This window comes from Salmo trutta, chromosome 14, assembly GCF_901001165.1.
Source record: "Salmo trutta chromosome 14, fSalTru1.1, whole genome shotgun sequence".
NCBI lineage: Eukaryota > Metazoa > Chordata > Actinopteri > Salmoniformes > Salmonidae > Salmo > Salmo trutta.
In genome coordinates, this window is record NC_042970.1 from 1,335,151 (window position 1) to 1,361,314 (window position 26,164).

At 43.5% G+C, this 26,164-nt stretch overlaps 1 protein-coding gene across 1 annotated transcript in view; it reads left to right on the forward strand.

Annotated features, from left to right (window-relative positions):
• The first annotated feature begins 8,526 nt into the window (after nucleotides 1-8,526).
• Nucleotides 8,527-26,164, forward strand: part of LOC115207216 (protein shisa-4) — a 30,751-nt gene continuing 13,113 nt past the window's right edge. Inside the window, exons 1-2 of the mRNA XM_029774190.1 lie at nucleotides 8,527-8,851; nucleotides 25,488-25,650. Of these exons, the coding sequence (XP_029630050.1) occupies nucleotides 8,788-8,851; nucleotides 25,488-25,650 (227 nt within the window). The 5' untranslated portion in view covers nucleotides 8,527-8,787. The remainder of the gene's footprint in view (nucleotides 8,852-25,487; nucleotides 25,651-26,164) is intronic.

Below are 26,164 nucleotides of genomic sequence, written 5' to 3' on the forward strand. Positions count from 1 at the left end.
CCCCCATCCCAGACAGTCCAGGCTACCGTCACTAGTTACCACAGCCACAAAGTCATTACCCCCCCTCCGCCTGTTTCTTCAATTTCGCTTCTTACAATGTTTTTAAATGTCACCTTCACTTAACTAGGCAAGTCAGTTAAGAACAAATTCTTATTTACAATGACTGCCAACCGGGGAACAGTGGGTTAACTAACTGCCTTGTTTAGGGGCAGAACGACTGATTTTTTTTTACCTTGTCAGCTAGGGGATTCGATCTAACAACCTTTCGGTTACTGGCTCAACGCTCTAACCTGCCTCAACGCTACCTGCAGTCCCAAATGTGATTGTAAACCTACCCTTAAACCACATTGCTAACCTTAAATGATGACCAAAAAGCTCATTTTAGTTTTCATGATTTTTTTTTTACAATATAGACTATTTAGATGTTGTGGCTGTGGTAACTAGTGGAAACCGCAGTCCCCCCTTGCCCCCAGGTAATGTTCCTTTATTTCAAAATCAACATGTATGACTCACTCATATCCTCTTTTTCTATAAACAATTAGCCTACGTGTAGCTAAACATTCATTTATGAAGTCTGCATTTAGAGTTTGTGGTTTCGAATACATGTTTTTGTAATTGTTGTCTTGGGAAATAAAATAACTTTCTTGAAAGAGAATGGTCGTACGTTGTATTTGGTAATACAGTTTAAATTGAATTGACCAAACACAATTTTAACCTTCCATTGTTGGTCAACTTAAGAGACCGTCAAACGTGTTACTGAAGATGGGGAAGTGCTGAAACAAAAAGCTTGACTGTGATTTGTTGTGTAAGTGCTCCCTTTAGTGGCAGAGCTGCAATATAGCAGCATTGCATCGTGTCCTTATTTTGACTTGATCAAATCAATTAGGTGAATGATATTCTGGATATGTGAAGCATCTTTCCATTCAACAATTTTCTGTAAATGATGTCTGTAAATTGAATCTTGCAGAGAACTTGTGTATTGAATGTTAAGCACGTTTAAATGCCCATTAAACACGGGGACAGCCCTGCAGTCAGCAGAACTGTCTTTGTTTCCAGCTATTACATTTGTGTAAAATATTCAAAAGCAATACGCTCAGATCTACTACTTAAAGATGGAATTAATGATAAGACCACCACTTACAGCTGCCACTTCTTCTGTGGATAGTTTTTTTTATGGCAGTTGGCAAACAACTTTAAGGTGCATTACTGCCACCAACTGGCCTGGAGTGTAGACCATTTTTTACATTTACATTTTAGTCATTTAGCAGACGCTCTTATCCAGAGCGACTTACAGTAGTGAATGCATACATTTCATAATTTTTTTTCTCCGTACTGGTCCCCCGTGGGAATCAAACCCACAATCCTGGCGTTGCAAACACCATGCTCTACCAACTGAGCTACACGGGACCAGAGACAGGGAAGGTATAAATCCTACCCAATAATCTCATAACATCCCCTGAAGATTTCCCCAGCAGTTCACTTAATCCTGGCTCTTCAACCCAATTATTCCTCAAATCTAATAACAATCGTTCCCTTTCTCTCACATATTTCTGGCACTGAAATAGAACACGCTCCACTGTCTTCATCTTCTCCTGACAACGATCACACCTCTCAGTCGGATGTTTTCCCACCAATTTCAATGTACTGTTGAGCCTTGTTGTGTCTCAGTCTCAGCCTTGTGATACACTTTCCTCCCTTCTCAGCCTGAGGACCTTCCTGCCCTCCACCTTTTCCTCGATTTTATACAGGTGTCTTCCCCCTCCCCTCCCTGTTCCTTTCCCCTCCCTGTTCCCCTCCCCTCCCTGTCCCTTTCCCCTCCCTGTTCCCCTCCCCTCCCTGTCCCTTTCCCCTCCCTGTCCCTTTCCCCTCCCTGTTCCCCTCCCCTCCCTGTTCCCCTCCCCTCCCTTTCCCCTCCCCTCCCTGTCCCTTTCCCCTCCCTGTTCCCCTCCCCTCCATGTCCCTTTCCCCTCCCAGTTCCCCTCCCCTCCCTGTTCCCCTCCCCTCCCTGTTCCCCTCCCCTCCCTGTCCCTTTCCCCTCCCTGTTCCCCTCCCCTCCCTGTTCCCCTCCCCTCCCTGTTCCCCTCCCCTCCCTGTCCCTTTCCCCTCCCTGTTCCTTTCCCCCCCTGTCCCTTTCCCCTCCCTGTTCCCCTCCCCCCCCTGTCCCTTTCCCCTCCCTGTTCCCCTGCCTCCCTGTTCCCCTCCCCCCCTGTCCCTTTCCCCTCCCTGTTCCTTTCCCCTCCATAGAAAATTTGTGGGCAGAACTGAAAAAGTGTGTGTGAGCAAGGAGACCTACAAATCTGACTCAGTTACACCAGCTCTGTAAGGAGGAATAGGCTAAAATTCACCCGACTTATTGTGGGAAGCTTGTGGAAGGCTACCCGAAACGTTTGACCCAAGTCCAACAATTTAAAGGCAATGCTACCAAATACTAATTGAGTGTATTTAACTTCTTACCCACTGGGAATGTGATGAAAGAAATAAAAGCTGAAATAAATCACTCTCTACACTATAATTCTGACATTTCACATTCTTAAAATAAAGTGGTGATCCTAACTGACCTAAAACAGGGATTTTTTTTACGAGGATTAAATGTCAGGAATTGTGAAAAACTGAGTTTTAATGTATTTGTCTAAGGTGTATGTAAACTTCTGACTTCAACTGTACACACATACCATTTACCACATAGAAGATAAATATTTTTACAATTAAATTATAGGTTGCCCTTTTTCTTTCATTCCTTTATCTAAATATTCTGCAAATGGAAATACCCAATGGACAAAAAAACAATTTCAGTTTCTCCTCATCGCTCAGCCACATAATACCAGGGTATATCTGGTGGTCTGTCTCCTCATCGCTCAGCCACATAATACCAGGGTATATCTGGTGGTCTGTCTCCTCATGGCTCAGCCACATAATACCAGGGTATATCTGGTGGTCTGTCTCCTCATCGCTCAGCCACATAATACCAGGGTATATCTGGTGGTCTGTCTCCTCATCGCTCAGCCACATAATACCAGGGTATATCTGGTGGTCTGTCTCCTCATGGCTCAGCCACATAATACCAGGGTATATCTGGTGGTCTGTCTCCTCATCGCTCAGCCACATAATACCAGGGTATATCTGGTGGTCTGTCTCCTCATCGCTCAGCCACATAATACCAGGGTATATCTGGTGGTCTGTCTCCTCATGGCTCAGCCACATAATACCAGGGTATATCTGGTGGTCTGTCTCCTCATCGCTCAGCCACATAATACCAGGGTATATCTGGTGGTCTGTCTCCTCATCGCTCAGCCACATAATACCAGGGTATATCTGGTGGTCTGTCTCCTCATCACTCAGCCACATAATACCAGGGTATATCTGGTGGTCTGTCTCCTCATGGCTCAGCCACATAATGCCAGGGTATATCTGGTGGTCTGTCTCCTCATCGCCCAGCCACATAATACCAGGGTATATCTGGTGGTCTGTCTCCTCATCGCTCAGCCACATAATACCAGGGTATATCTGGTGGTCTGTCTCCTCATCACTCAGCCAAATAATGCCAGGGTATATCTGGTGGTCTGTCTCCTCATCGCTCAGCCACATAATACCAGGGTATATCTGGTGGTCTGTCTCCTCATCGCTCAGCCACATAATGCCAGGGTATATCTGGTGGTCTGTCTCCACATCGCTCAGCCACATAATGCGAGGGTATATCTGGTGGTCTGTCTCCTCATCGCTCAGCCACATAATGTGAGGGTATATCTGGTGGTCTATCTCCTCATCGCTCAGCCACATAATACCAGGGTATATCTGGTGGTCTGTCTCCTCATCGCTCAGCCACATAATACCAGGGTATATCTGGTGGTCTGTCTCCTCATCGCTCAGCCACATAATACCAGGGTATATCTGGTGGTCTGTCTCCTCATCACTCAGCCACATAATGCCAGGGTATATCTGGTGGTCTGTCTCCTCATCGCTCAGCCACATAATACCAGGGTATATCTGGTGGTCTGTCTCCTCATCGCTCAGCCACATAATGCCAGGGTATATCTGGTGGTCTGTCTCCTCATCGCTCAGCCACATAATGCCAGGGTATATCTGGTGGTCTGTCTCCTCATCGCTCAGCCACATAATACCAGGGTATATCTGGTGGTCTGTCTCCTCATCGCTCAGCCACATAATACCAGGGTATATCTGGTGGTCTGTCTCCTCATCGCTCAGCCACATAATACCAGGGTATATCTGGTGGTCTGTCTCCTCATCGCTCAGCCACATAATGCCAGGGTTTATCTGGTGGTCTGTCTCCTCATCGCTCAGCCACATAATGCCAGGGTATATCTGTTGGTCTGTCTCCTCATCACTCAGCCACATAATACCAGGGTATATCTGGTGGTCTGTCTCCTCATCGCTCAGCCACATAATGCCAGGGTTATCTGGTGGTCTGTCTCCTCATCGCTCAGCCACATAATGCCAGGGTATATCTGTTGGTCTGTCTCCTCATCACTCAGCCACATAATACCAGGGTATATCTGGTGGTCTGTCTCCTCATCACTCAGCCACATAATACCAGGGTTATCTGGTGGTCTGTCTCCTCATCACTCAGCCACATAATACCAGGGTTATCTGGTGTGATTAATTGTGCTTTCTCCAATAAGAGCAAGTGTATATTGTGGTAGAAAAGGGAGTAGAGAATCAAATGAGTTTCATTCTCTATTTATTCGAGGTCACAATAATTACATATTCTTTCCCCTTCCGTTTCACCACAATACCGACCTGTTTCAATACACAGAGGCAACATCCCTGATCTGACCTGTTTCAATACGCAGAGACAATATCCCTGATCTGACCTGTTTCAATACGCAGAGGCAATATCCCTGATCTGACCTGTTTCAATACGCAGAGGCAATATCCCTGATCTGACCTGTTTCAATACGCAGAGGCAATATCCCTGATCTGACCTGTTTCAATACACAGAGGCAATATCCCTGATCTGACCTGTTTCAATACACAGAGGCAATATCCCTGATCTGACCTGTTTCAATACGCAGAGACAATATCCCTGATCTGACCTGTTTCAATACACAGAGGCAATATCCCTGATCTGACCTGTTTCAATACGCAGAGGCAACATCCCTGATCTGACCTGTTTCAATACGCAGAGACAATATCCCTGATCTGACCTGTTTCAATACACAGAGGCAATATCCCTGATCTGACCTGTTTCAATACGCAGAGGCAATATCCCTGATCTGACCTGTTTCAATACGCAGGGACAATATCCCTGATTTGACCTGTTTCAATAAACAGAGGCAATATCCCTGATCTGACCTGTTTCAATAAACAGAGGCAATATCCCTGATCTGACCTGTTTCAATACGCAGAGGCAACATCCCTGATCTGACCTGTTTCAATACACAGAGACAATATCCCTAATCTGACCTGTTTCAATACACAGAGGCAATATCCCTGATCTGACCTGTTTCAATACGCAGAGGCAATATCCCTGATCTGACCTGTTTCAATACGCAGGGACAATATCCCTGATCTGACCTGTTTCAATAAACAGAGGCAATATCCCTGATCTGACCTGTTTCAATACGCAGAGGCAACATCCCTGATCTGACCTGTTTCAATACACAGAGACAATATCCCTGATCTTACCTGTTTCAATACACAGAGGCAATATCCCTGATCTGACCTGTTTCAATACGCAGAGACAATATCCCTGATCTGACCTGTTTCAATACGCAGAGGCAATATCCCTGATCTGACCTGTTTCAATACACAGAGGCAATATCCCTGATCTGACCTGTTTCAATACACAGAGACAATATCCCTGATCTGACCTGTTTCAATACGCAGAGGCAATATCCCTGATCTGACCTGTTTCAATACACAGAGACAATATCCCTGATCTGACCTGTTTCAATACACAGAGGCAATATCCCTGATCTGACCTGTTTCAATAAACAGAGGCAATATCCCTGATCTGACCTGTTTCAATACACAGAGGCAATATCCCTGATCTGACCTGTTTCAATACGCAGAGGCAATATCCCTGATCTGACCTGTTTCAATACGCAGAGACAATATCCCTGATCTGACCTGTTTCAATACGCAGAGGCAATATCCCTGATCTGACCTGTTTCAATACACAGAGGCAATATCCCTGATCTGACCTGTTTCAATATGCAGAGGCAATATCCCTGATCTGACCTGTTTCAATACGCAGAGGCAATATCCCTGATCTGACCTGTTTCAATACACAGAGACAATATCCCTGAATTGACCTGTTTCAATACACAGAGGCAATATCCCTGATCTGACCTGTTTCAATACGCAGAGGCAATATCCCTGATCTGACCTGTTTCAATACGCAGAGGCAATATCTCTGATCTGACCTGTTTCAATACGCAGAGGCAATATCCCTGATCTGACCTGTTTAAATACACAGAGGCAATATCCCTGATCTGCCCTGTTTCAATAAACAGAGGCAATATCCCTGATCTGACCTGTTTCAATACGCAGAGGCAACATCCCTGATCTGACCTGTTTCAATACACAGAGACAATATCCCTGATCTTACCTGTTTCAATACACAGAGGCAATATCCCTGATCTGACCTGTTTCAATACGCAGAGGCAATATCCCTGATCTGACCTGTTTCAATACGCAGGGACAATATCCCTGATCTGACCTGTTTCAATAAACAGAGGCAATATCCCTGATCTGACCTGTTTCAATAAACAGAGGCAATATCCCTGATCTGACCTGTTTCAATACGCAGAGGCAACATCCCTGATCTGACCTGTTTCAATACACAGAGACAATATCCCTAATCTTACCTGTTTCAATACACAGAGGCAATATCCCTGATCTGACCTGTTTCAATACGCAGAGGCAATATCCCTGATCTGACCTGTTTCAATACGCAGGGACAATATCCCTGATCTGACCTGTTTCAATAAACAGAGGCAATATCCCTGATCTGACCTGTTTCAATACGCAGAGGCAACATCCCTGATCTGACCTGTTTCAATACACAGAGACAATATCCCTGATCTTACCTGTTTCAATACACAGAGGCAATATCCCTGATCTGACCTGTTTCAATACGCAGAGACAATATCCCTGATCTGACCTGTTTCAATACGCAGAGGCAATATCCCTGATCTGACCTGTTTCAATACACAGAGGCAATATCCCTGATCTGACCTGTTTCAATACACAGAGACAATATCCCTGATCTGACCTGTTTCAATACGCAGAGGCAATATCCCTGATCTGACCTGTTTCAATACACAGAGACAATATCCCTGATCTGACCTGTTTCAATACACAGAGGCAATATCCCTGATCTGACCTGTTTCAATAAACAGAGGCAATATCCCTGATCTGACCTGTTTCAATACACAGAGGCAATATCCCTGATCTGACCTGTTTCAATACGCAGAGGCAATATCCCTGATCTGACCTGTTTCAATTCGCAGAGACAATATCCCTGATCTGACCTGTTTCAATACGCAGAGGCAATATCCCTGATCTGACCTGTTTCAATGCACAGAGGCAATATCCCTGATCTGACCTGTTTCAATATGCAGAGGCAATATCCCTGATCTGACCTGTTTCAATACGCAGAGGCAATATCCCTGATCTGACCTGTTTCAATACACAGAGACAATATCCCTGATTTGACCTGTTTCAATACACAGAGGCAATATCCCTGATCTGACCTGTTTCAATACGCAGAGGCAATATCCCTGATCTGACCTGTTTCAATACGCAGAGGCAATATCTCTGATCTGACCTGTTTCAATACGCAGAGACAATATCCCTGATCTGATCTGTGCACATAGCGATCTCTTCCTTTTAGTTCGGTTATACATAATATATATCTCACATACGAATTCACCCTTAATCAAACAAAAGGTTCTCAATTTGGGTTTATGATTAATCTCCTCCACCCAGTTTGTTCCCCCACATTGCATCAACAGTTGTTTTAAAAGGTCAGATGTTCACAGTCAGACTGTTGAAAAAGGTCAGATGTTCACAGTCAGACTGTTGAAAAAGGTCAGACTTCCCTTATGGACAGATCCTATTGAAAAACTTTACTAGCTATTCTGGCAGTTGGCATATCCAATAGTCTGAGTGTGAAGAAGGTGGATTTTACGGTATTTATCACACATGTGATTCATTGTACTGCACAAACAAAACAACAAGTCCAAGAAACTGGACATTATAGTATCTGTGGCTGAAAAAGTGTTTTGGGGGTTTCCAGGAATTCACTATCAAAACATTGCAATGAATACTGTTACTCTTCATTCTCAGGCCCCAAAGCCTGTAGGGATCTGAATAATGAGTACATTGCGTTTTGTTTTTGTTTATTTTTATTGTGTTTTAAATGTTTTGGGCTGATAGTAAGTGGCGTCATGGACATCTAGAATGTGTTTGTGGACCACCGTAATAATCAAAGAGTCTGTACACTAGGTGGAGACAAAACACCAATAGGTGTAGTGTGCCATAAAAGTTTATTAAGGAAGAAGAAGGATAAGGGAGGGAGGGAGCTAGACAGCCTGCGGTACCGCTTTTGTGGACAACAACTCCCATTGTTGGGCGGAGAGACAAATATCTTGTTGGTATTTCCAAAAACCGCCATCTGTAGATCGTTTCGGATTAGTAGTATGCGTTGAATACTTGCATCAATCTCCCATCATTAGTTGGTTTAGTATTTTTGGTAGGGACATAGAAAGTAGCTGTTGTACCCGGTGGTGGGGGGCCGTGTTACCGTCTGCATTTAACGGAGCCATGGCGAAAAGTCTGTCCCTTCTTACTGTCATTTTGTGTGGGACTCTGATCCCCTTCGTGACAGGTGAGTTTGGTCATCTTATAACGAACAAACCTTTTTTTCTCCCTCTGTTCCAACTTTTTATATCAGTCTGGTTATTTGTTAAGTTTGGTTTTGTTTGTATTATTTCCAGAGCTAGCCTAGCTAACTAAGTGAAATGACATCATCTGCTGTTTGCATTGCTCAATGTCTTGAGGTGGGGCGAGTCTGTCTCTCTGTGTCTGCCTGTCTGCCTGCCTGCCTGCCTGCCTGTCTGTCTGTCTGTCTAACATGCTCATGTCTGTTGCTAGCTACATGTTTCTATGACTAGTTATAGCATGACTTTGCCTTTCTAACTAAAGCGTGTTTCAGACATCCAGTGGTATGTCGCCCAGTGCAGAAGTTGTGGTAAATCTGAGCTCTGCATTGGGCCATGCAGTATTTACGGTGATATGCAGTATTTACGGTGATATGCAGTATTTACGGTGATATGCAGTATTTACGGTGATATGCAGTATTTACGGTGATATGCAGTATTTACGGTGATATGCTGTATTTACGGTGATATGCTGTATTTACGGTGATATGCTGTATTTACGGTGATATGCTGTATTTACGGTGATATGCTGTATTTACGGTGATATGCAGTATTTACGGTGATATGCAGTATTTACGGTGATATGCTGTATTTACGGTGATATGCTGTATTTACGGTGATATGCTGTATTTACGGTGATATGCAGTATTTACGGTGATATGCAGTATTTACGGTGATATGCTGTATTTACGGTGATATGCTGTATTTACGGTGATATGCTGTATTTACGGTGATATGCTGTATTTACGGTGATATGGCCTCTGCAGAAGTCAGGAGATTCATACTTCCTGTGCTTCTTATCCTGGACATGGCAGAGTTGTTGCCAAGGAAGTGAGTTTTTGTGTGTTTTTTATACAGGAGCTCCATCTTTCACCTACCGTCAACCAGTCATGTGAATGCTCAGTCCTCCGCATTGTTAAACATGTTGAGAGGCGCAAAGCGACGCGGTATCGTCCATAGAGCCTGCGAGGCTCCGCATTTTGCGTCACACCATCCAGCTGGCAACTCCGACCACATTTTCAGATTTAACAACAACAAAAATATTTCCCCTTTATTTAACTAGGTAGGCTAGTTGAGAACAAGTCCTTTATTTAACTAGGTAGGCTAGTTGAGAACAAGTTCTCATTTACAATTGCGACCTGGCCAAGATAAAGCAAAGCAGTTCGACACATACAACAACACAGAGTTACACATGGAGTAAAACAAACATAGTCAATAATACAGTAGAAACATCTATATACAGAGTGTGCAAATGAGGTAAGGCAATAAATAGGCCATAGTTGCGAAGTAATTACAATTTAGCAATTTACACTGATATGTGCAGATGAGGAGGTGCAAGTACAAATACTGGCGTGTAAAAAAACAAAAGCAAATATTGTGATCGGTAAGCTGCTCTGACAGCTGATGCTTAAAGTTAGTGAGGGAGGTATAAGTCTCCAACTTCAGTGATTTAAAAAAATATATATGTATATATATGTGTGTATGTATGTATGTATGTATGTATGTATGTATGTATGTATGTATGTATGTATGTATATGTATGTGTGTATATATATATATATGTGTGTGTGTATATATATATATGTGTGTGTGTGTGTATATATGTATGTATGTATGTATGTATGTATGTATGTATGTATGTATGTATATTATATTATATTATATATTTTTTTTTTGCAATTCGTTCCAGTCATTGGCAGCAGAGAACTGGAAGGAAAGGCGGCCAAAGGAGGTGTTGGCTTTGGGGGTGACCAGTGAGCTGAGATAAGGCGTAGCTTTACCTAGCAAAGACGTATAGATGACCTGGAGCCAGTGGGTTTGGCGAGGACCAGCCAACGAGAGCATACAGGTCGCAGTGGTGGGTAGTATATGGGGCTTTGGTGACAAAACGGATGACACTGTGATAGACTGCATCCAATTTGCTGAGTAGACTGTTGGAGGCTATTTTGTAAATGACATCGCCAAAGTCAAGGATCGGTAGGATAGTCAGTTTTACGAGGGTATGTTTGGCAGCACGAGTGAAGGAGGCTTTGTTGCGAAATGGGAAGCCGATTCTAGATTTGATTTTGGATTGGAGATGTTTAATATGAGTCTGGAAGGAGAGTTTACAGTCTAGCCAGACACCTAGGTATTTGTAGTTGTCCATATTCTAGGTCAGAACCGTCCAGGGTAGTGATGCTAGACGTGTGGGCGGGTGCGGCAGCGAACGGTTGAAGAGCATGCATTTAGTTTTACTAGCATTTAAGAGCAGTTGGAGGCCACGGAAGGAGAGTTGTATGGCATTGAAGCTCGTTTGGAGGTTAGTTAACACAGTTTCCAAAGAAGGGCCAGATGTATACAGAATGGTGTCGTCCGCGTAGAGGTGGATCAGAGACTCACCAGCAGCAAGAGCGACATCATTGATGTATACAGAGAAAAGAGTTGGCCCAAGAATTGAACCCTGTGGCACCCCCATAGAGACTGCCAGAGGTCCGGACAACAGGCCCTCCGATTTGACACACTGAACTCTATCAGAGAAGTAGTTGGTGAACCAGACGAGGCAGTCATTTGAGAAACCAAGGCTGTTGAGTCTCCCAATAAGAATATAGTGATTAAGAGAGTCAAAAGCCTTGGCCATGTCGATGAAGACGGCTGCACAGTACTGTCTTTTATCGATGGCGGTTATATCGTTTAGAACCTTGAGCTTGGCTGAGGTGCACCCGTGACCAGCTCTGAAACCAGATTGCACAGCGGAGAAGGTACGGTGGGATTCGAAATGGTCAGTGATCTGCTTAGGCAGGATGGATATAGGTCTATAACAGTTCCGCGGTAGCTTTCCAATCTTTAGGGATCTCAGACGATACGAGAGAACAGACTGGTAATAGGGGTTGCAACAATGGCGGCGGATCGTTTTAGAAAGAGAGGGTCCAGGTTGTCTAGCCCAGCTGATTTGTACGGGTCCAGATTTTGCAGCTCTTTCAGAACATCTGCAATCTGGATTTGGGTGAAGGAGAAGCTGGGGAGGCTCGGGCAAGTAGCTGGGGGGGGTGGAGCTGTTGGCCGGGGCTGGGGTAGCCAGGATGAAAGCATGGCCAGTCGTGAGAAATGCTTGTTGAAATTTTTATTGGTGGTGACCTTGTTACCTAGCCTCAGTGCAGTGGGCAGCTGGGAGGAGGTGCTCTTGTTCTCCATGGACTTTAGTGTCCCAAAACCTTTTGAAGTTAGAGCTACAGGATGCAAATTTCTGCTTGAAAAAGCTAGCCTTTACTTTCCTGATTGACTGCGTATATTGGTTCGTGACTTCCCTGAACAGTTGCATATCGCTGGGACTATTCAATGCTATTGCAGAACACCACAGGATGTTTTTGTGCTGGTCAAGGGCAGACAGGTCTGGAGTGAACCAAGGGCTATATCTGTTCCTGGTTCTACATTTTTTGAATGGGGCATGCTTATTTAAGATGGTGAGGAAATTACTTTTTAAAGAACGATCAGGCATCCTCGACTGACGGGATGAGGTCAATATCCTTCCAGGATACCTGGGCCAGGTCGATTAGAAAGGCCTGCTCGCAGAAGTGTTTTAGGGAGCGTTTGACAGTGATGAGGGGTGGTCGTTTGACCGCGGGCCCATAGCGGATGCAGGCAATGAGGCAGTGATGGCAAGTTTTTCAGGATAATACAGTGAGGGGAAAAAAGTATTTGATCCCCTGCTGATTTTGTACGTTTGCCCACTGACAAAGAAATGATCAGTCTATAATTTTAATGGTAGGTTTATTTGAACAGTGAGAGAGAGAATAACAACCGAAAAACGCATGTCAAAAATGTTATAAATTGATTTGCATTTTAATGAGGGAAGTAAGTATTTGACCCCTCTGCAAAACATGACTTAGTACTTGGTGGCAAAACCCTTGTTGGCAATCACAGAGGCCAGATGTTTCTTGTAGTTGGCCACCAGGTTTGCACACATCTTAGGAGGGATTTTGCCCCACTCCTCTTTGCAGATCTTCTCCAAGTCATTAAGGTTTCGAGGCTGACGTTTGGCAGCTCGAACCTTCAGCTCCCTCCAGATTTTCTATGGGATTAAGGTCTGGAGACTGGCTAGGCCACTCCAGGACCTTAATGTGCTTCTTCTTGAGCCAGTCATTTGTTGCCTTGGCCGTGTGTTTTGGGTCATTGTCATGCTGGAATACCCATCCACGACCCATTTTCAATGCCCTGGCTGAGGGAAGGAGGTTCTCACCTAAGATTTGACGTTACATGGCCCCGTCCATCGTCCCTTTGATGCGGTGAAGTTGTCCACTCCCAAAGCATAATGTTTCCAACTCCATGTTTGATGGTGGGGATGGTGTTCTTGGGGTCATTGGCAGCATTCCTCCTCCTCCAAACACGGCGAGTTGAGTTGATGCCAAAGAGCATTGGTCTCATCTGACCACAACACTTTCACTCAGTTGTCCTCTGAATCATTCAGATGTTCATTGGCAAACTTCAGACGGGCATGTATATGTACTTTCTTGAGCAGGGGGACCTTGCGGGCGCTGCAGGATTTCAGTCCTTCACGGCGTAGTGTGTTACCAATTGTTTTCTTGGTGACTATGGTCCCAGCTGCCTTGAGATCATTGACAAGATCCTCCCGTGTAGTTCTGGGCTGATTCCTCACCGTTCTCATGATCATTGCATCTCCACGAGGTGAGATCTTGCATGGAGCCCCAGGCCGAGGGAGATTGACAGTTCTTTTGTGTTTCTTCCATTTGCGAATAATCACACCAACTGTTGTCACCTTCTCACCAAGCTGCTTGACGATGGTCTTGTAGCCCATTCCAGCCTTGTGTAGCTCTACAATCTTGTCCCTGACATCCTTGGAGAGTTCTTTGGTTTTGGCCATGGTGGAGTGTTTGGAATCTGATTGATTGATTGCTTCTGTGGACCGGTGTCATTTATACAGGTAACAAGCTGTGGTTAGGAGCACTCCCTTTCAGAGTGTGCTCCTCATCTCAGCTCGTTACCTGGGAGCCAGAAATCTTTCTGATTGAGAGGGGGTCAAATACTTATTTCCTTCATTAAAATGCAAATCAATTTATAACATTTTTGACATGCGTTTTTTTTCTGGATTTTTGTTGTTGTTATTCTGTCTCTCACTGTTCAAATAAACCTACCATTAAAATTATAGACTGATCATTTCTTTGTCAGTGGGCAAACGTACAAAATCAGCAGGGGATCAAATGCTTTTTTCCCTCACTGTTTCTGGTGCCCATGTTTACGGATATAGGGTTATACCTGGTAGGTTCCTTGATGATTTGTGTGAGATTGAGGGCATCTAGCTTAGATTGTAGGACTGCCGGGGTGTTAAGCATATCCCAGTTTAGGTCACCTAACAGAACGAACTCTGAAGATAGATGGGGGGCAATCAATTCACATATGGTGTCCAGGGCACAGCTGGGAGCTGAAAGGGGTCTATAACAGGCGGCAACAGTGAGAGACTTATTTCTGGAGAGATACATTTTTAAAATTAGAATCTCGAATGTTTGGGCATTGAACTGGAAAGTATGACAGAACTTTGCAGGCTAACTCCTCCCCCTTTGGCAGTTCTATCTTGACGGAAAGTGTTGTAGTTGGGGATGGAAATTTCAGAAGTTTTGGTGGTCTTCCTAAGCCAGGATTCAGACACGGCTAGGACATCAGGGTTGGCGGAGTGTGCTAAAGCAGTGAGTAAAACAAACTTAGGGAGGAGGCTTCTGATGTTAACATGCATGAAACCAAGGCTTTTTCGATCACAGAAGTCAACAAATGAGGGTGCCTGGGGACATGCAGGGCCTGGGTTAACCTCCACATCACCCAAGGAACAGAGGAGGAGTAGGATCAGGGTGAGCTAAAGGCAAGCAAAACTGGTCGTCTAGTGCGTTGGGGACAGAGAATAAAAGGAGCAGATTTCTGGGCATGGTAGAATAGATTCAGGGCATAATGTGCAGACGGGTATGGTGGGGTGCGGGTACAGTGGAGGTAAACCCAGGCACTGAGTGATGATAAGAGAGGTTGCATCTCTGGACATGCTGGTTATACTGGGTGAGGTCACCGCATGTGTGGGAGGTGGGACAAAGGAGGTATCTGAGGCCTGTAGAGTGGGACTAGTGTCTCCACTGTAAACTAAAACAATGATAACTACCCTAAACAACAGTATACAAGGCATATTGACATTTCAGAGAGACATAAAGCGAGGCATAAAGCAATCACAGGTGTTGATTGGGTGAGCTAGCTAAGACAACAACGGATAAGACAACAACCGCTAATCAGCTAAGACAACAACAACAGGTAAAACGGCGATGAATGGGCAGAGAGGGTCGGTTAACTACACACAGGGCCTGATTGACAGAGTCGAAAGCCTTGATCAAGTGTAAGTTGACTCTCACAAGGGGACAGCCCAGTCTATGCGATGGCCGCCGGTGACCATATTAACGAAATAAACAAACGTTATCGAAGTGCAAAAAAAAAACTACGCGTAACGACACAAGCGTGGATAAAAATGTATTAACATGTAACAGAAATTATTAATAAAAACCATTTTTTTAATGTTAAACGTGACTGCTAGTGTTAGCCAGCTAGCTAGCTAGCTACATAGAGTGGTCATGTTAGCTTGTCCTGCTGGAGGTATGTCTTGGTGTATCACCACACAGGCTACGTTTCCTACTGTGATTGTCAACAAAGACGCCACTGCTTGCTTCCATGGGCAGAGCACATTGGCCGAGCATCGATGACCGCTCTGCCTGGATATAATTTAGTCCCCCCCCAGGCTTCATTCACCCCCCCCCGCCTCCCGCCTAGGCTTCATTTCAATGGAAGGGAATCGGAGTGGGTGGAGGACCATTGGGTGGTGTGAACGTGACGTGGGAGGCAGTGAAAAAGTTCAGCATTTCCCAACTTTATGCAAATCACCAGCTGCGAACGCTGGGCGATGAGCAATCGTTTTCGAGTCCCGATGACTAATTTGACCGTCTGCGATACAACGCTGGAGACTTTCTTAAGCAAAGATGGCCGACAAAAATACTAGGATGGAAGCTAATGTAAGTAATTATAACGTCATAACAAATCATGCAAAAAATGTACAGTTAAGAGGAATATGTTAGTTCACTTCTATGGGCTACGTGGGGTGCTAGCGTCACAGCCAGTGCGGCAAATTCAAAAACAACAAAATGTCATAATTCAACTTTCTCAAACATACAACTATTTTACACCATTTTAAAGATACACTTCTCCTTGATGTAACCACATTGTCCGATTTCAAAAAGGCTTTACAGCGAAAGCAAAACAGATTATGTTTGGAGAGTACATAGACAAAAATAATGACAGCCATTTTCCAAGCAAGGACATGTGTCAATAAAACCCAAAACACAGCTAAATGAAGCACTAACCTTTGACGATCTTCATCAGATGACAATCCTAGGACATCATGTTACACAATACATGTATGTTTTGTTCGATAAAGTTCATATTTATATCCAAAAACAGCATTTTACATTGGCGCGTGATGTTCAGAAAATGTATTCCCACCAAAACGTCCGGTGAATGTGAACATCAATTTACAAAAATACTCATCATAAACGTTGACAAAATATATAACAATTATTTAAAGAATTATAGATACACTACTTCTTAATGCAGCCGCTGTGTCAGATTTCAAAATAGCTTTACAGAGAAAGCACATTTTTCAATATTCTGAGTACATAGCTCAGCCATCACGGCGAGCTATACAGACACCCGCCAAGTTCGGGGCAACCTAAACTCAGAATTAGTATTAGAAATATTCTCTTACCTTTGCTGATCTTCGTCAGAATGCACTCCCAGGACTGCTGCTTCCACAAGAAATGTTGTTTTTGATCCAAATAATCCATATTTATGTCCAAATACGTGCGTGCAGATCACTTATCCAAAGGCATAACGCGCGAGCGCGGAACCAGAGACAAAGTCAAAATGTTCCATTACCGTACTTAGAAGCATGTCAAACGCTGTTTAAAATCAATCTTTATGGTATTTTTAACGTAAAAGTGCGATAATATTCCAACCAGACAATAGCGTATTCATTCAAGGAGAAAAAGAAGGAACGGCGTGCTCGCGTGACCGAGCATATCCAATCCCTTTGTCCCCAGGCAGTCCACTCAGAAACTGAGCTCCTATACTCTGCCCAGTTACAGGAGAATGCTCAAACCACTTTCTGAAGGCTGTTGACAGCCAATGGAAGCCTTAGGAAGTGCAACGTCCCCCACAGACACTGTAGTTTCGATAGAGAATCAAAAGAAGAACTACAATTCTCAGACTTTCCACTTCCTGCTTGGATTTTTCAGGTTTTTGCCTGCCATATGAGTTCTGTTATACTCACAGACACCATTCAAACAGTTTTAGAAATGTCAGAGTGTTTTCTATCCAAATATACTAATACTATGCATATTCTAGTTTCTGGGCCAGAGTAGTAACCTGTTTTAAATTGGGTACATTTTTCATCTGGCCGTGAAAATACTGCCCCCTAGCCCAGACAGATTAATGTAGAGACAAACGATTATGCATAATTTACAAAAATCGCTATTTAGCAAGCTAACTGACTAGCGAACATTAGCTATCTAGCTTTATGGGCGTTTTGACTTGAGTATGAAATTGTAATTCATGTTGAATGTTTTAGGGAACCAGCAAACCAGGCTGTTGTCTTGTGAAACAGTGGATGTAAAGAATCTGACTAGCTGATTCATTTACTGCAAATTAGTACAATTCTCTATAAGCTTTGCCTTGCTGATATTTGCCATGCAATGCAGTTGAAGTAACGTAGCTAGCTAACTCTCTTCTTGTTTACTGGAGGATAGAAATACCTGTATGCCTATGGATGTGTAGCTAGCTATGTAGCCCATCTGTGTTTGGACCTTAAAACGGTTTGTATAAATATTAGTTCTTGACAGTGTTTTTTAAATTTTTCCCACCAATTAATCATTAATCCCCAAGAAATTGCAGAAAAAACTGTTACACACACATTACTTTTACATGTCAATATTAGTTAGCTGGCTATGAACCTCGGCTATGAACCTCGGCTATGAACCTCGGCTATGAACCTCGGCTCGGCTATGAACCTCGGCTCGGCTATGAACCTCGGCTCGGCTATGAACCTCGGCTCGGCTATGAACCTCGGCTCGGCTATGAACCTCGGCTCGGCTATGAACCTCGGCTCGGCTATGAACCTCGGCTATGAACCTAGGCTATGAACCTAGGCTATGAACCTAGGCTATGAACCTAGGCTATGAACCTCGGCTAGGCTATGAAGCTAAGCTATGAACCTCGGCTAGGCTATGAAGCTAAGCTATGAACCTCGGCTAGGCTATGAAGCTAAGCTATGAACCTCGGCTAAGCTATGAACCTCTATGGATTGAGTAGATTATAATATAACATTATTGTGTCAAGGATACAAGTCGTATATACATGTAGTTATTACCATGCATGAGATCCCCCACATTGTAGCTTGTACATTTGAATATATTCACTGATCACTCTACCTTGGCAAATAAAGGTGTGGTTCAGGAATGACAGACAGAACTTTCTCAGTCGTATCCAATATCAGGAGTATCGAATTACAGTCTTTGAATGATGGTGTGTTTGCCATGTATGTATTACAATGATACACTTTAACAGTGTTTACCACTCCTGCTTCTGGGACATAGACTAGAACACATGATTTAACTAGTTTAAAGGCTGATTTGTAACAGTACACTAGACTTCCTATGCATCATGTAAATACTGTAAAACAGGTTCATCACACCTTCTCATTTCCTTCCATCTGCGCTGATCTGAGGACACGGGAACAGGTGTAGTATTTCATCAAATGAGACGTTTCATTTCAACCCGTCGAGAATGTGAAACGCTTTAATGAATGAAGTTCATTATCCAAGTGTTGTCAATACATAATAAATCCATAATAAATACAAGTTCAATCAGTAATTCAATGTGCATCTGGTGTGCATTTATTAAAACAGTAAGAAAGAGGAGGTGGGGAGAGAGGTGTGAGACAGAACGAGTTAAGACCAGAGGAGCAGGGAAGACGACGTATGATTAATGAATTATAGTAGCTACTAAACTTTTAATATTCTCTCAATTCATCACAATTGCGTAATAGTGTCTCTTGCGGTGTCTCCTAACCAGCCTTTTGGCCACAGTTGGCCTTAGAGCGAGTGATGATGATGATGATGACGGAACATCTTCTCGCATCAAAACATACCTGCAGACGAGAGACAGACGGAGAGTCATATGGCAGGATTAATCCTTGTCTTTTTAATTCTGCAAAACTGACCTTGGATCATTTAACCCTGGGACTAACTACATCTCTATCTGTATTTCAATGTAAAGCATCTCTTTAATAATACTTCCTGTATAATATAAACTGACCTGGGATCATTAACTCTGGGACTAACTACATCTCTATCTGTATTTCAATGTAAAGCATCTCTTTAATAATACTTCCTGTTGACCCGACAGTGACCTCTCACCTCTGATCATACTGTGCCCTCTGTATCAGCCAGTTCAGAAGTGGAAGGGGTTCACCAACACAGCTGATATATATATATATATAACCTAGACCAGTGGTTCCAAACCTTTTTATAGTGCCGTACCCCTTCAAACATTCACGCTCCAGCTGTACCCCTTCAAACATTCAACCTCCAGCCGTACCCCTTCAAACATTCAACCTCCAGCCGTACCCCTGCAAACATTCAACCTCCAGCTGTACCCCTTCAAACATTCACCCTCCAGCTGTACCCCTTCAAACATTCACCCTCCAGCTGCCTACCCCCTCTAGCACCAGGGTCAGCGCGCTCTCAAATGTTTTTTTTTTTTTGTTGCCATCATTGTAAGTCTGCCACACACACACACACACACACACACACACACACTATACGAAACATTTATTTAACATAAGAATGAGTGTGAGTTTTTGTCACAACCCGGCTCGTGGGAAGTGACAGAGCTCTTATAGGACCAGGGCACAAATAATAATAATAATAATAATAATAATAATAATAATAATAATCATCAATCATTTTGCTCTTTATTTAACCATCTGTCATATAAAACCTTATTTGTTGATAAAAAATTGTGAGTAACTCACCACAGGTTAATGAGAAGGGTGTGCTTGAAAGGATGCACAAAACTCTGCAATGTTGAGTTGTATTGGAGAGAGTCTGTCTTACATCATTTCCCACACACAGTCTGTGCCTGTATGTAGTTTTCATGCTAGTGAGGGCCGAGAATCCACTCTCACATAGGTACGTGGTTGCAAAGGGCATCAGTGTCTGAACAGCATGATTTGCCAAGGCAGGATACTCTGAGCGCAGCCCAATCCAGATATCTGGCAGTGGCTTCTGATTTAAATTCAATTTTCACAGAACCGCTTGTTGCAATTTCGATGAGGCTCTCTTGTTCAGATATCGGTAAGTGGACTGGAGGCAGGGCATGAAAGGGATAATGAATCCAGTTGTTTGTGTCGTCCGTTTCAGGAAAGTACCTGCGTAATTGCTCACCCAGCTCACTCAGGTGCTTCGCTATATCACATTTGACATTGTCCGTACGCTTGTTCATTTGAACACAAAAATCATACAATAATGGAAAGACCTGTGTGTTGTCCTTGTTCATGCAGACAGAAAAGAGCTCCAACTTCTTAATCATAGCCTCAGTTTTGTCCCACACATTGAATATAGTTGCAGAGAGTCCCTGTAATCCTGGATTCAGATCATTCAGGCGAGAAAAAACATCACCCAGATGGGCCAGTCATGTGAGAAACTCGTCATCATGCAAGAGGTCAGACAAGTGAAAATGATCAGAAATCAGTAAAGAACTTTAACGTGTCAATACTTTGCCCCTTGATAACCAGCGTACTTCTGTATGTTGTAAAGGTGTTACATGGTCTCGCTGCCCATATCATTGTGTAGTGCAGAAAATACACTAGTTCAGGGACCTTGCTTTAACAAAGTTAACCATTTTCTCTGTTGTGTCAAACGTCTTTCAAGCTGTCAGGCATTCCCTTGGCAGCAAGAGCCTCTCGGTGGATGCTGCAGTTACCCAAGTGCCGCGTAACCACTCCACTATGTCTCCCCTGTCATGGCTTTTGCACCATCACTACAGATACCAACACATCTTGACCACCAAAGTCCGTTTGATGTCACAAAGCTGTCCAGTACTTTTTTTAAATATCCTTTCCTGGTTTCCAGTGGTTTGCAGAAGAGGATGTCTTCCTTAATTGACCCCCCATAAACATAACGGACATATACCAGGAGCTGTGTCAGGCCCGCCACGTCTGTTGACTCATCCAGCTGTAACGCATAAAATTCACTGGCTTGTATGCGAAGCAGTAATTGTTTCAAAACATCTCCTGCCATGTCACTGATGTATCGTGAAACAGTGTTGTTTGATGAAGACATTGTCTGTTTTGGCCTTTTCACCCAGCATTGTCCTAGCCATATCCACGGCAGCAGGAAGAATGAAGTCTTCCACAATAGTATGGGGTTTGCCTGTCCTAGCCACTAAATCAGACCAGATAATCTTGTTTCTTATGGTCTGGAAGTCTTTTTAGGTGCCTTTTGGCAAACTCCAAGCGGGCTGTCATGTGCCTTTTACTGAGGAGTGGCTTCCGTCTGGTCACTCTACCATAAAGGCTTGATTGGTGGAGTGCTGCAGAGATGGGTGTCCTTCTGGAAGGTTCTCCCATCTCCACAGAGGAACTCTGGGGCTCTGTCAGTGACCAAGGCCCTTGTCCCCCGATTGCTCAGTTTGGCCGGGCGGCCAGCTCTAGGAAGAGTCTTGGTGGTTCCAAACTTCTTCCATTTCAGAAGGATGGAGGCCACTGTGTTCTTGGGGACCTTCAATTCTGCAGAAATGTTTTGGTACCCTTCCCCAGATCTGTGCCTCGACACAATCCTGTCTCGGAGCTCTACGGACAATTCCTTCGACCTCATGGCTTGGTTTCTGCTTTGACATGCACTGTCAACTGTGGGACCTTTATATAGACAGGTGTGTGTCTTTCCAAATCATGTCCAAATCAATTGAATTTACTACAGGTAGACTCCAATCAAGTGTTAGAAAAATCTCAAGGATGATCAGTGGAAACAGGATGCACCTGAGCTCAATTTCAAGTTCAAAATAAAGTGTCTGAATACTTATGTAAATAAGGTATTTCATTATTTTTTTCAACATTTGCAATGTCAACCTGTTTTTGTTTTGTCATTATGTGTGTGTGTGTGGATGAGGAAATGTTTTTATTTATTCCATTTTAGAGTAAGGCTGTACCATAACAAGAACATTTTGAGAAAGTCGAGGAGTCTGAATACTTTCCGAATGCACTAGTAGCTAAGTAAATAGAAGAATGCTTATTATGTGGGTGGCTCTTTTTTTTAAAAGAGTATTTTGGTTTCTTTATAGTGTAGTGTAGACACAAGGTGTTGCCAGGTAACAGCACCCTCCTCGAAGAAGTAGGAGGTGCTGCGTTGTTGACCCCATCCTGGCAACATCCTGCAGAGTAGCAAACCTCTCCTCTGGCGCACGGCTGAGAACTGCAGGTCCCCTTCTGGTCCTCCTGTCCATCGTCATGAAGTTATGCAGGACACACGCCTGAATTCCCCCACGAGGCAGTCCCAAATGGCCCTGGTAACACTCGCAGCAATGCACCCGTTCACTGCCCTACACGGTAGCTATAGGTAATCGTTTTGACGGAATCTCCAGTTGCAGTCTGTAGGAAGATGTCGTCATTAGACTGTTGCATCACCAGGTCATTGTTGATTTACTAAAGTGTATATAGTATCCCTGATAACAAATCAGGATATAACATTGGATAGATAGATAGATGCATGTGACAACAGAAAGATCATATCAAAGATAGCATCACAAATGAATACATAAATACCACTTGAAGCTTGATGATAAGTTGATAATTTGAGTCAGCTGTGCAGTGTGCTATGGTATGTATACATCAATGATGTCGCTCTTGCTGCTGGTGATTTTCTGATCCACCTCTATGCAGACGACACCATTCTGTATACTTCTGGCCCTTCTTTGGACACTGTGTTAACTACCCTCCAGATGAGCTTCAATGCCATTCAACTCTCCTTCCGTGGCCACCAACTGCTCTTAAATACAAGTAAAAGTAAATGCATGCTTTTCAACCAATCGCTGCTCATATGAAGACAACTACAAATACCTAGGTGTCTGGTTAGACTGTAAACTCTCCTTCCAGACCCACATTAACCATCTCCAATTCAAAATTAAATCTAGAATCGGCTTCCTATTTCGCAACAAAGCATCCTTCACTCATGCTGCCAAACATACCCTAGTAAAACTGACCATCCTACCGATCCTTGACTTTGGCGATCGTTAGCTGGCAATCGCTTCATATCCGTCGCCAAACCCACTGGCTCCAGGTCATCTACAAGACCCTGCTAGGTAAAGTCCCCCCTTATCTCAGCTCACTGGTCACCATAGCAACACCCACTCGTAGCACGCGCTCCAGCAGGTATATCTCACTGGTCACCCCCAAAGCCAATTCCTCAATTGGCCGCCTTTCCTTCCAGTTCTCTGCTGCCAATGACTGGAACGAACTGCAAAAATCACTGAAGCTGGAGACTCATATCTCCCTCACTAACTTTAAGCATCAGCTGTCAGAGCAGCTTACCGATCACTGCAGCTGTACATGTGTATGGGCACAATCAACATGCAAGTGATGGGGCGGGCGGGCGGGTGTGTGTGCGTGCGCGTTTGGTGTAGTCGGCACTAACACCCGATTTTAAAAATAAATAAAAAAAGTAGTTGTAGATAATGAATCACACAAGAATTATACATTTATAATTCCCTAAACCTGCCCGTCCTGTTATATAACCACAGGGGACTGTGGTTTATGAGTCATCCTGCGCTTCACAATTTTTTTTATTTAACCTTTTATGTAGGCAAGACAACAATCTTATTTACAATGATGGCCTACCGGGGAACAGTGGGTTAACTGCCTTGTTCAGGGGGCAGAACGACAGATTTTTACCTTATCAGCTCGGGGATTCGATCCAGCAACCTTTCAGTTACTGGCCAAACACTCTAGGCTACCTGCCACCCCTAGCTACATAATGTAACTCCTAGGGTGTGTTGGCAATTTGTTTTACTTGATTACATGTTTTTTTTTACCTTTTTAAAATAAAATATAAACTGCTTTTATTTAATTTTAAGACATTTTGTTGAGGTGATTCATGTAGTAGTTTCCAGGCTATTTCTGCAACTGTAAGCAGGTTACTTAGTAAATATAACGGCATATTGTCGAAGACTGGTCCACTACTCACAAATACATAAGATTTTTATTATAAACGAAAACACTTCAACAGTAATATCACCTTTCCATAATGTGATTCATTATTGGCGGCCATATTGGATTATCTAATATCAAGTAAAGCATCCCAGAAAGCATCTCTACCAAATATGACGCTTTTATTCTGCTCCATAACGGTTTCAGCACTTTTTGATGCTACGGGCCCTGGACTATATGTTCTGTCACTGTCAAACATGATTGAAATATAGAATTAGCTGAAGTATGATCTAGCTGGCTAACTGTCATTCTTATTTTTGCAATATCCACTGCTTGTGTGCTCCACTCACGTGTAGTTAAGCTGGTTGGAATGCATGCTACGTTAGCTTGTCACTAACTAGCTAAAAATAAGAAAAAATTCTGCTTCCATATTGTGTGTGTGTGTGTGTGTGAATAGGAGCAAACTGTATGTATGTATGTATGTATGTATGTATGTATGTATGTATGTATGTATGTATGTATGTATGTATGTATGTATGTATGTATGTATGTATATATATATATATATATAATCTCATTGCTTTCACCCCATCCTGGGTTGTGTTATGGTAAATGATGAAATTTGCGTATTGTGAGGGCATTTAATCACCCGTTTTTATAACTGTCTTTGCGCCCTGATTTGTGTTTCTTCAGCTATTCTTCTGCGCGCCGCCTCATGACGTCACAGTGCGCTCTGGTGGCTGTATGAGCATCAACCTCCATTTTTAGGCTTCAGATCATCAACCTCCATTTTTAGGCTTCAGATCATCAACCTCCATTTTTTTCAGATCATCTCCAAGCAGATCTTCAACTTTCTAAAAAGTCAACTAACTTGTAGATCCATCATCATCATCAGCCTGGGTTCCAGTCTGTTTTGTGCCACTTTGCTACTCTTTGACATGGCAAGGAGTGGAATGATGGCGCAAATGTATCTGGCATCAGGCTACATTCACCCACACCAATATCTCTGTTATTCTATACGTGTCAATATTGTTGTTGCTGTTGTCTTTGCTGTGTGTCTTTCGAACACAACTCCCAACCTAATGTATTTTCTACCCAGCTGTGTCCAACTCCAACCTAATAATGTGCTATCATTCCAGTCCCACTGCAGCTCAGTTGGTAGAGCATGGCGCTTGCAACGGCAGGGTTGTGGGTTCGATTCCCACGGGGGGGCAGTATGTAAAAATGTATGCACTGTACTGTAAGTCGCTCTGGATAAGAGCGTCTGCTAAAATGACTAAAAATGTAATAATGTATTTCTCTTTTCGACCCAGCTGGAGAAGACTGTGAAGCATACCTAAATGCCTTCGGACATTACCAAGCCAAACGGGACTGCGGTACATTCCAGTGGTGCTGTGGAACGTGTGACAATAGATACTGCTGCAACAGCCCGTCCCTCAGGCTGAGTGAGTCTGAACAGGACAACTGCATATTCAGGTAGGAGGACCAACAACAACAAAAAAACTATGTCCCAAATCAAATGGCACCCTATGCCCCATAGGGCTCTGGTTAAAAGTAGTGCACTATATAGGAATTTGGGTGCCATTTTGGGACTGACTCAAGATAAAACCACTGCCCAGGTAGTTATGTGATTACTAACCCTGTCTGAGACCTGAAGTACATTGACAGTCTCTGTATTGCACTAAAGCTGAAACCCCCCCGAGCCACCAACACATTAGTCTGGTTGTGTTTTGACATTCTGTTATGGTGTCAACCTCGACAACACCCCCTCCTTTCCTCTTTCCAACCAAGCTCAGTTCAGGTGCAACAAATGAAACGCCCCATTGCAGTAGATGGTTGGGCTCTGTCACAACCTCGGTATAAAAGAAACTCACATAGACTAGACCACTCTCATCAACCCCACAGATGAGTTACATTTACATTTACATTACATTTAAGTCATTTAGCAGACGCTCTTATCCAGAGCGACTTACAAATTGGTGCATTCACC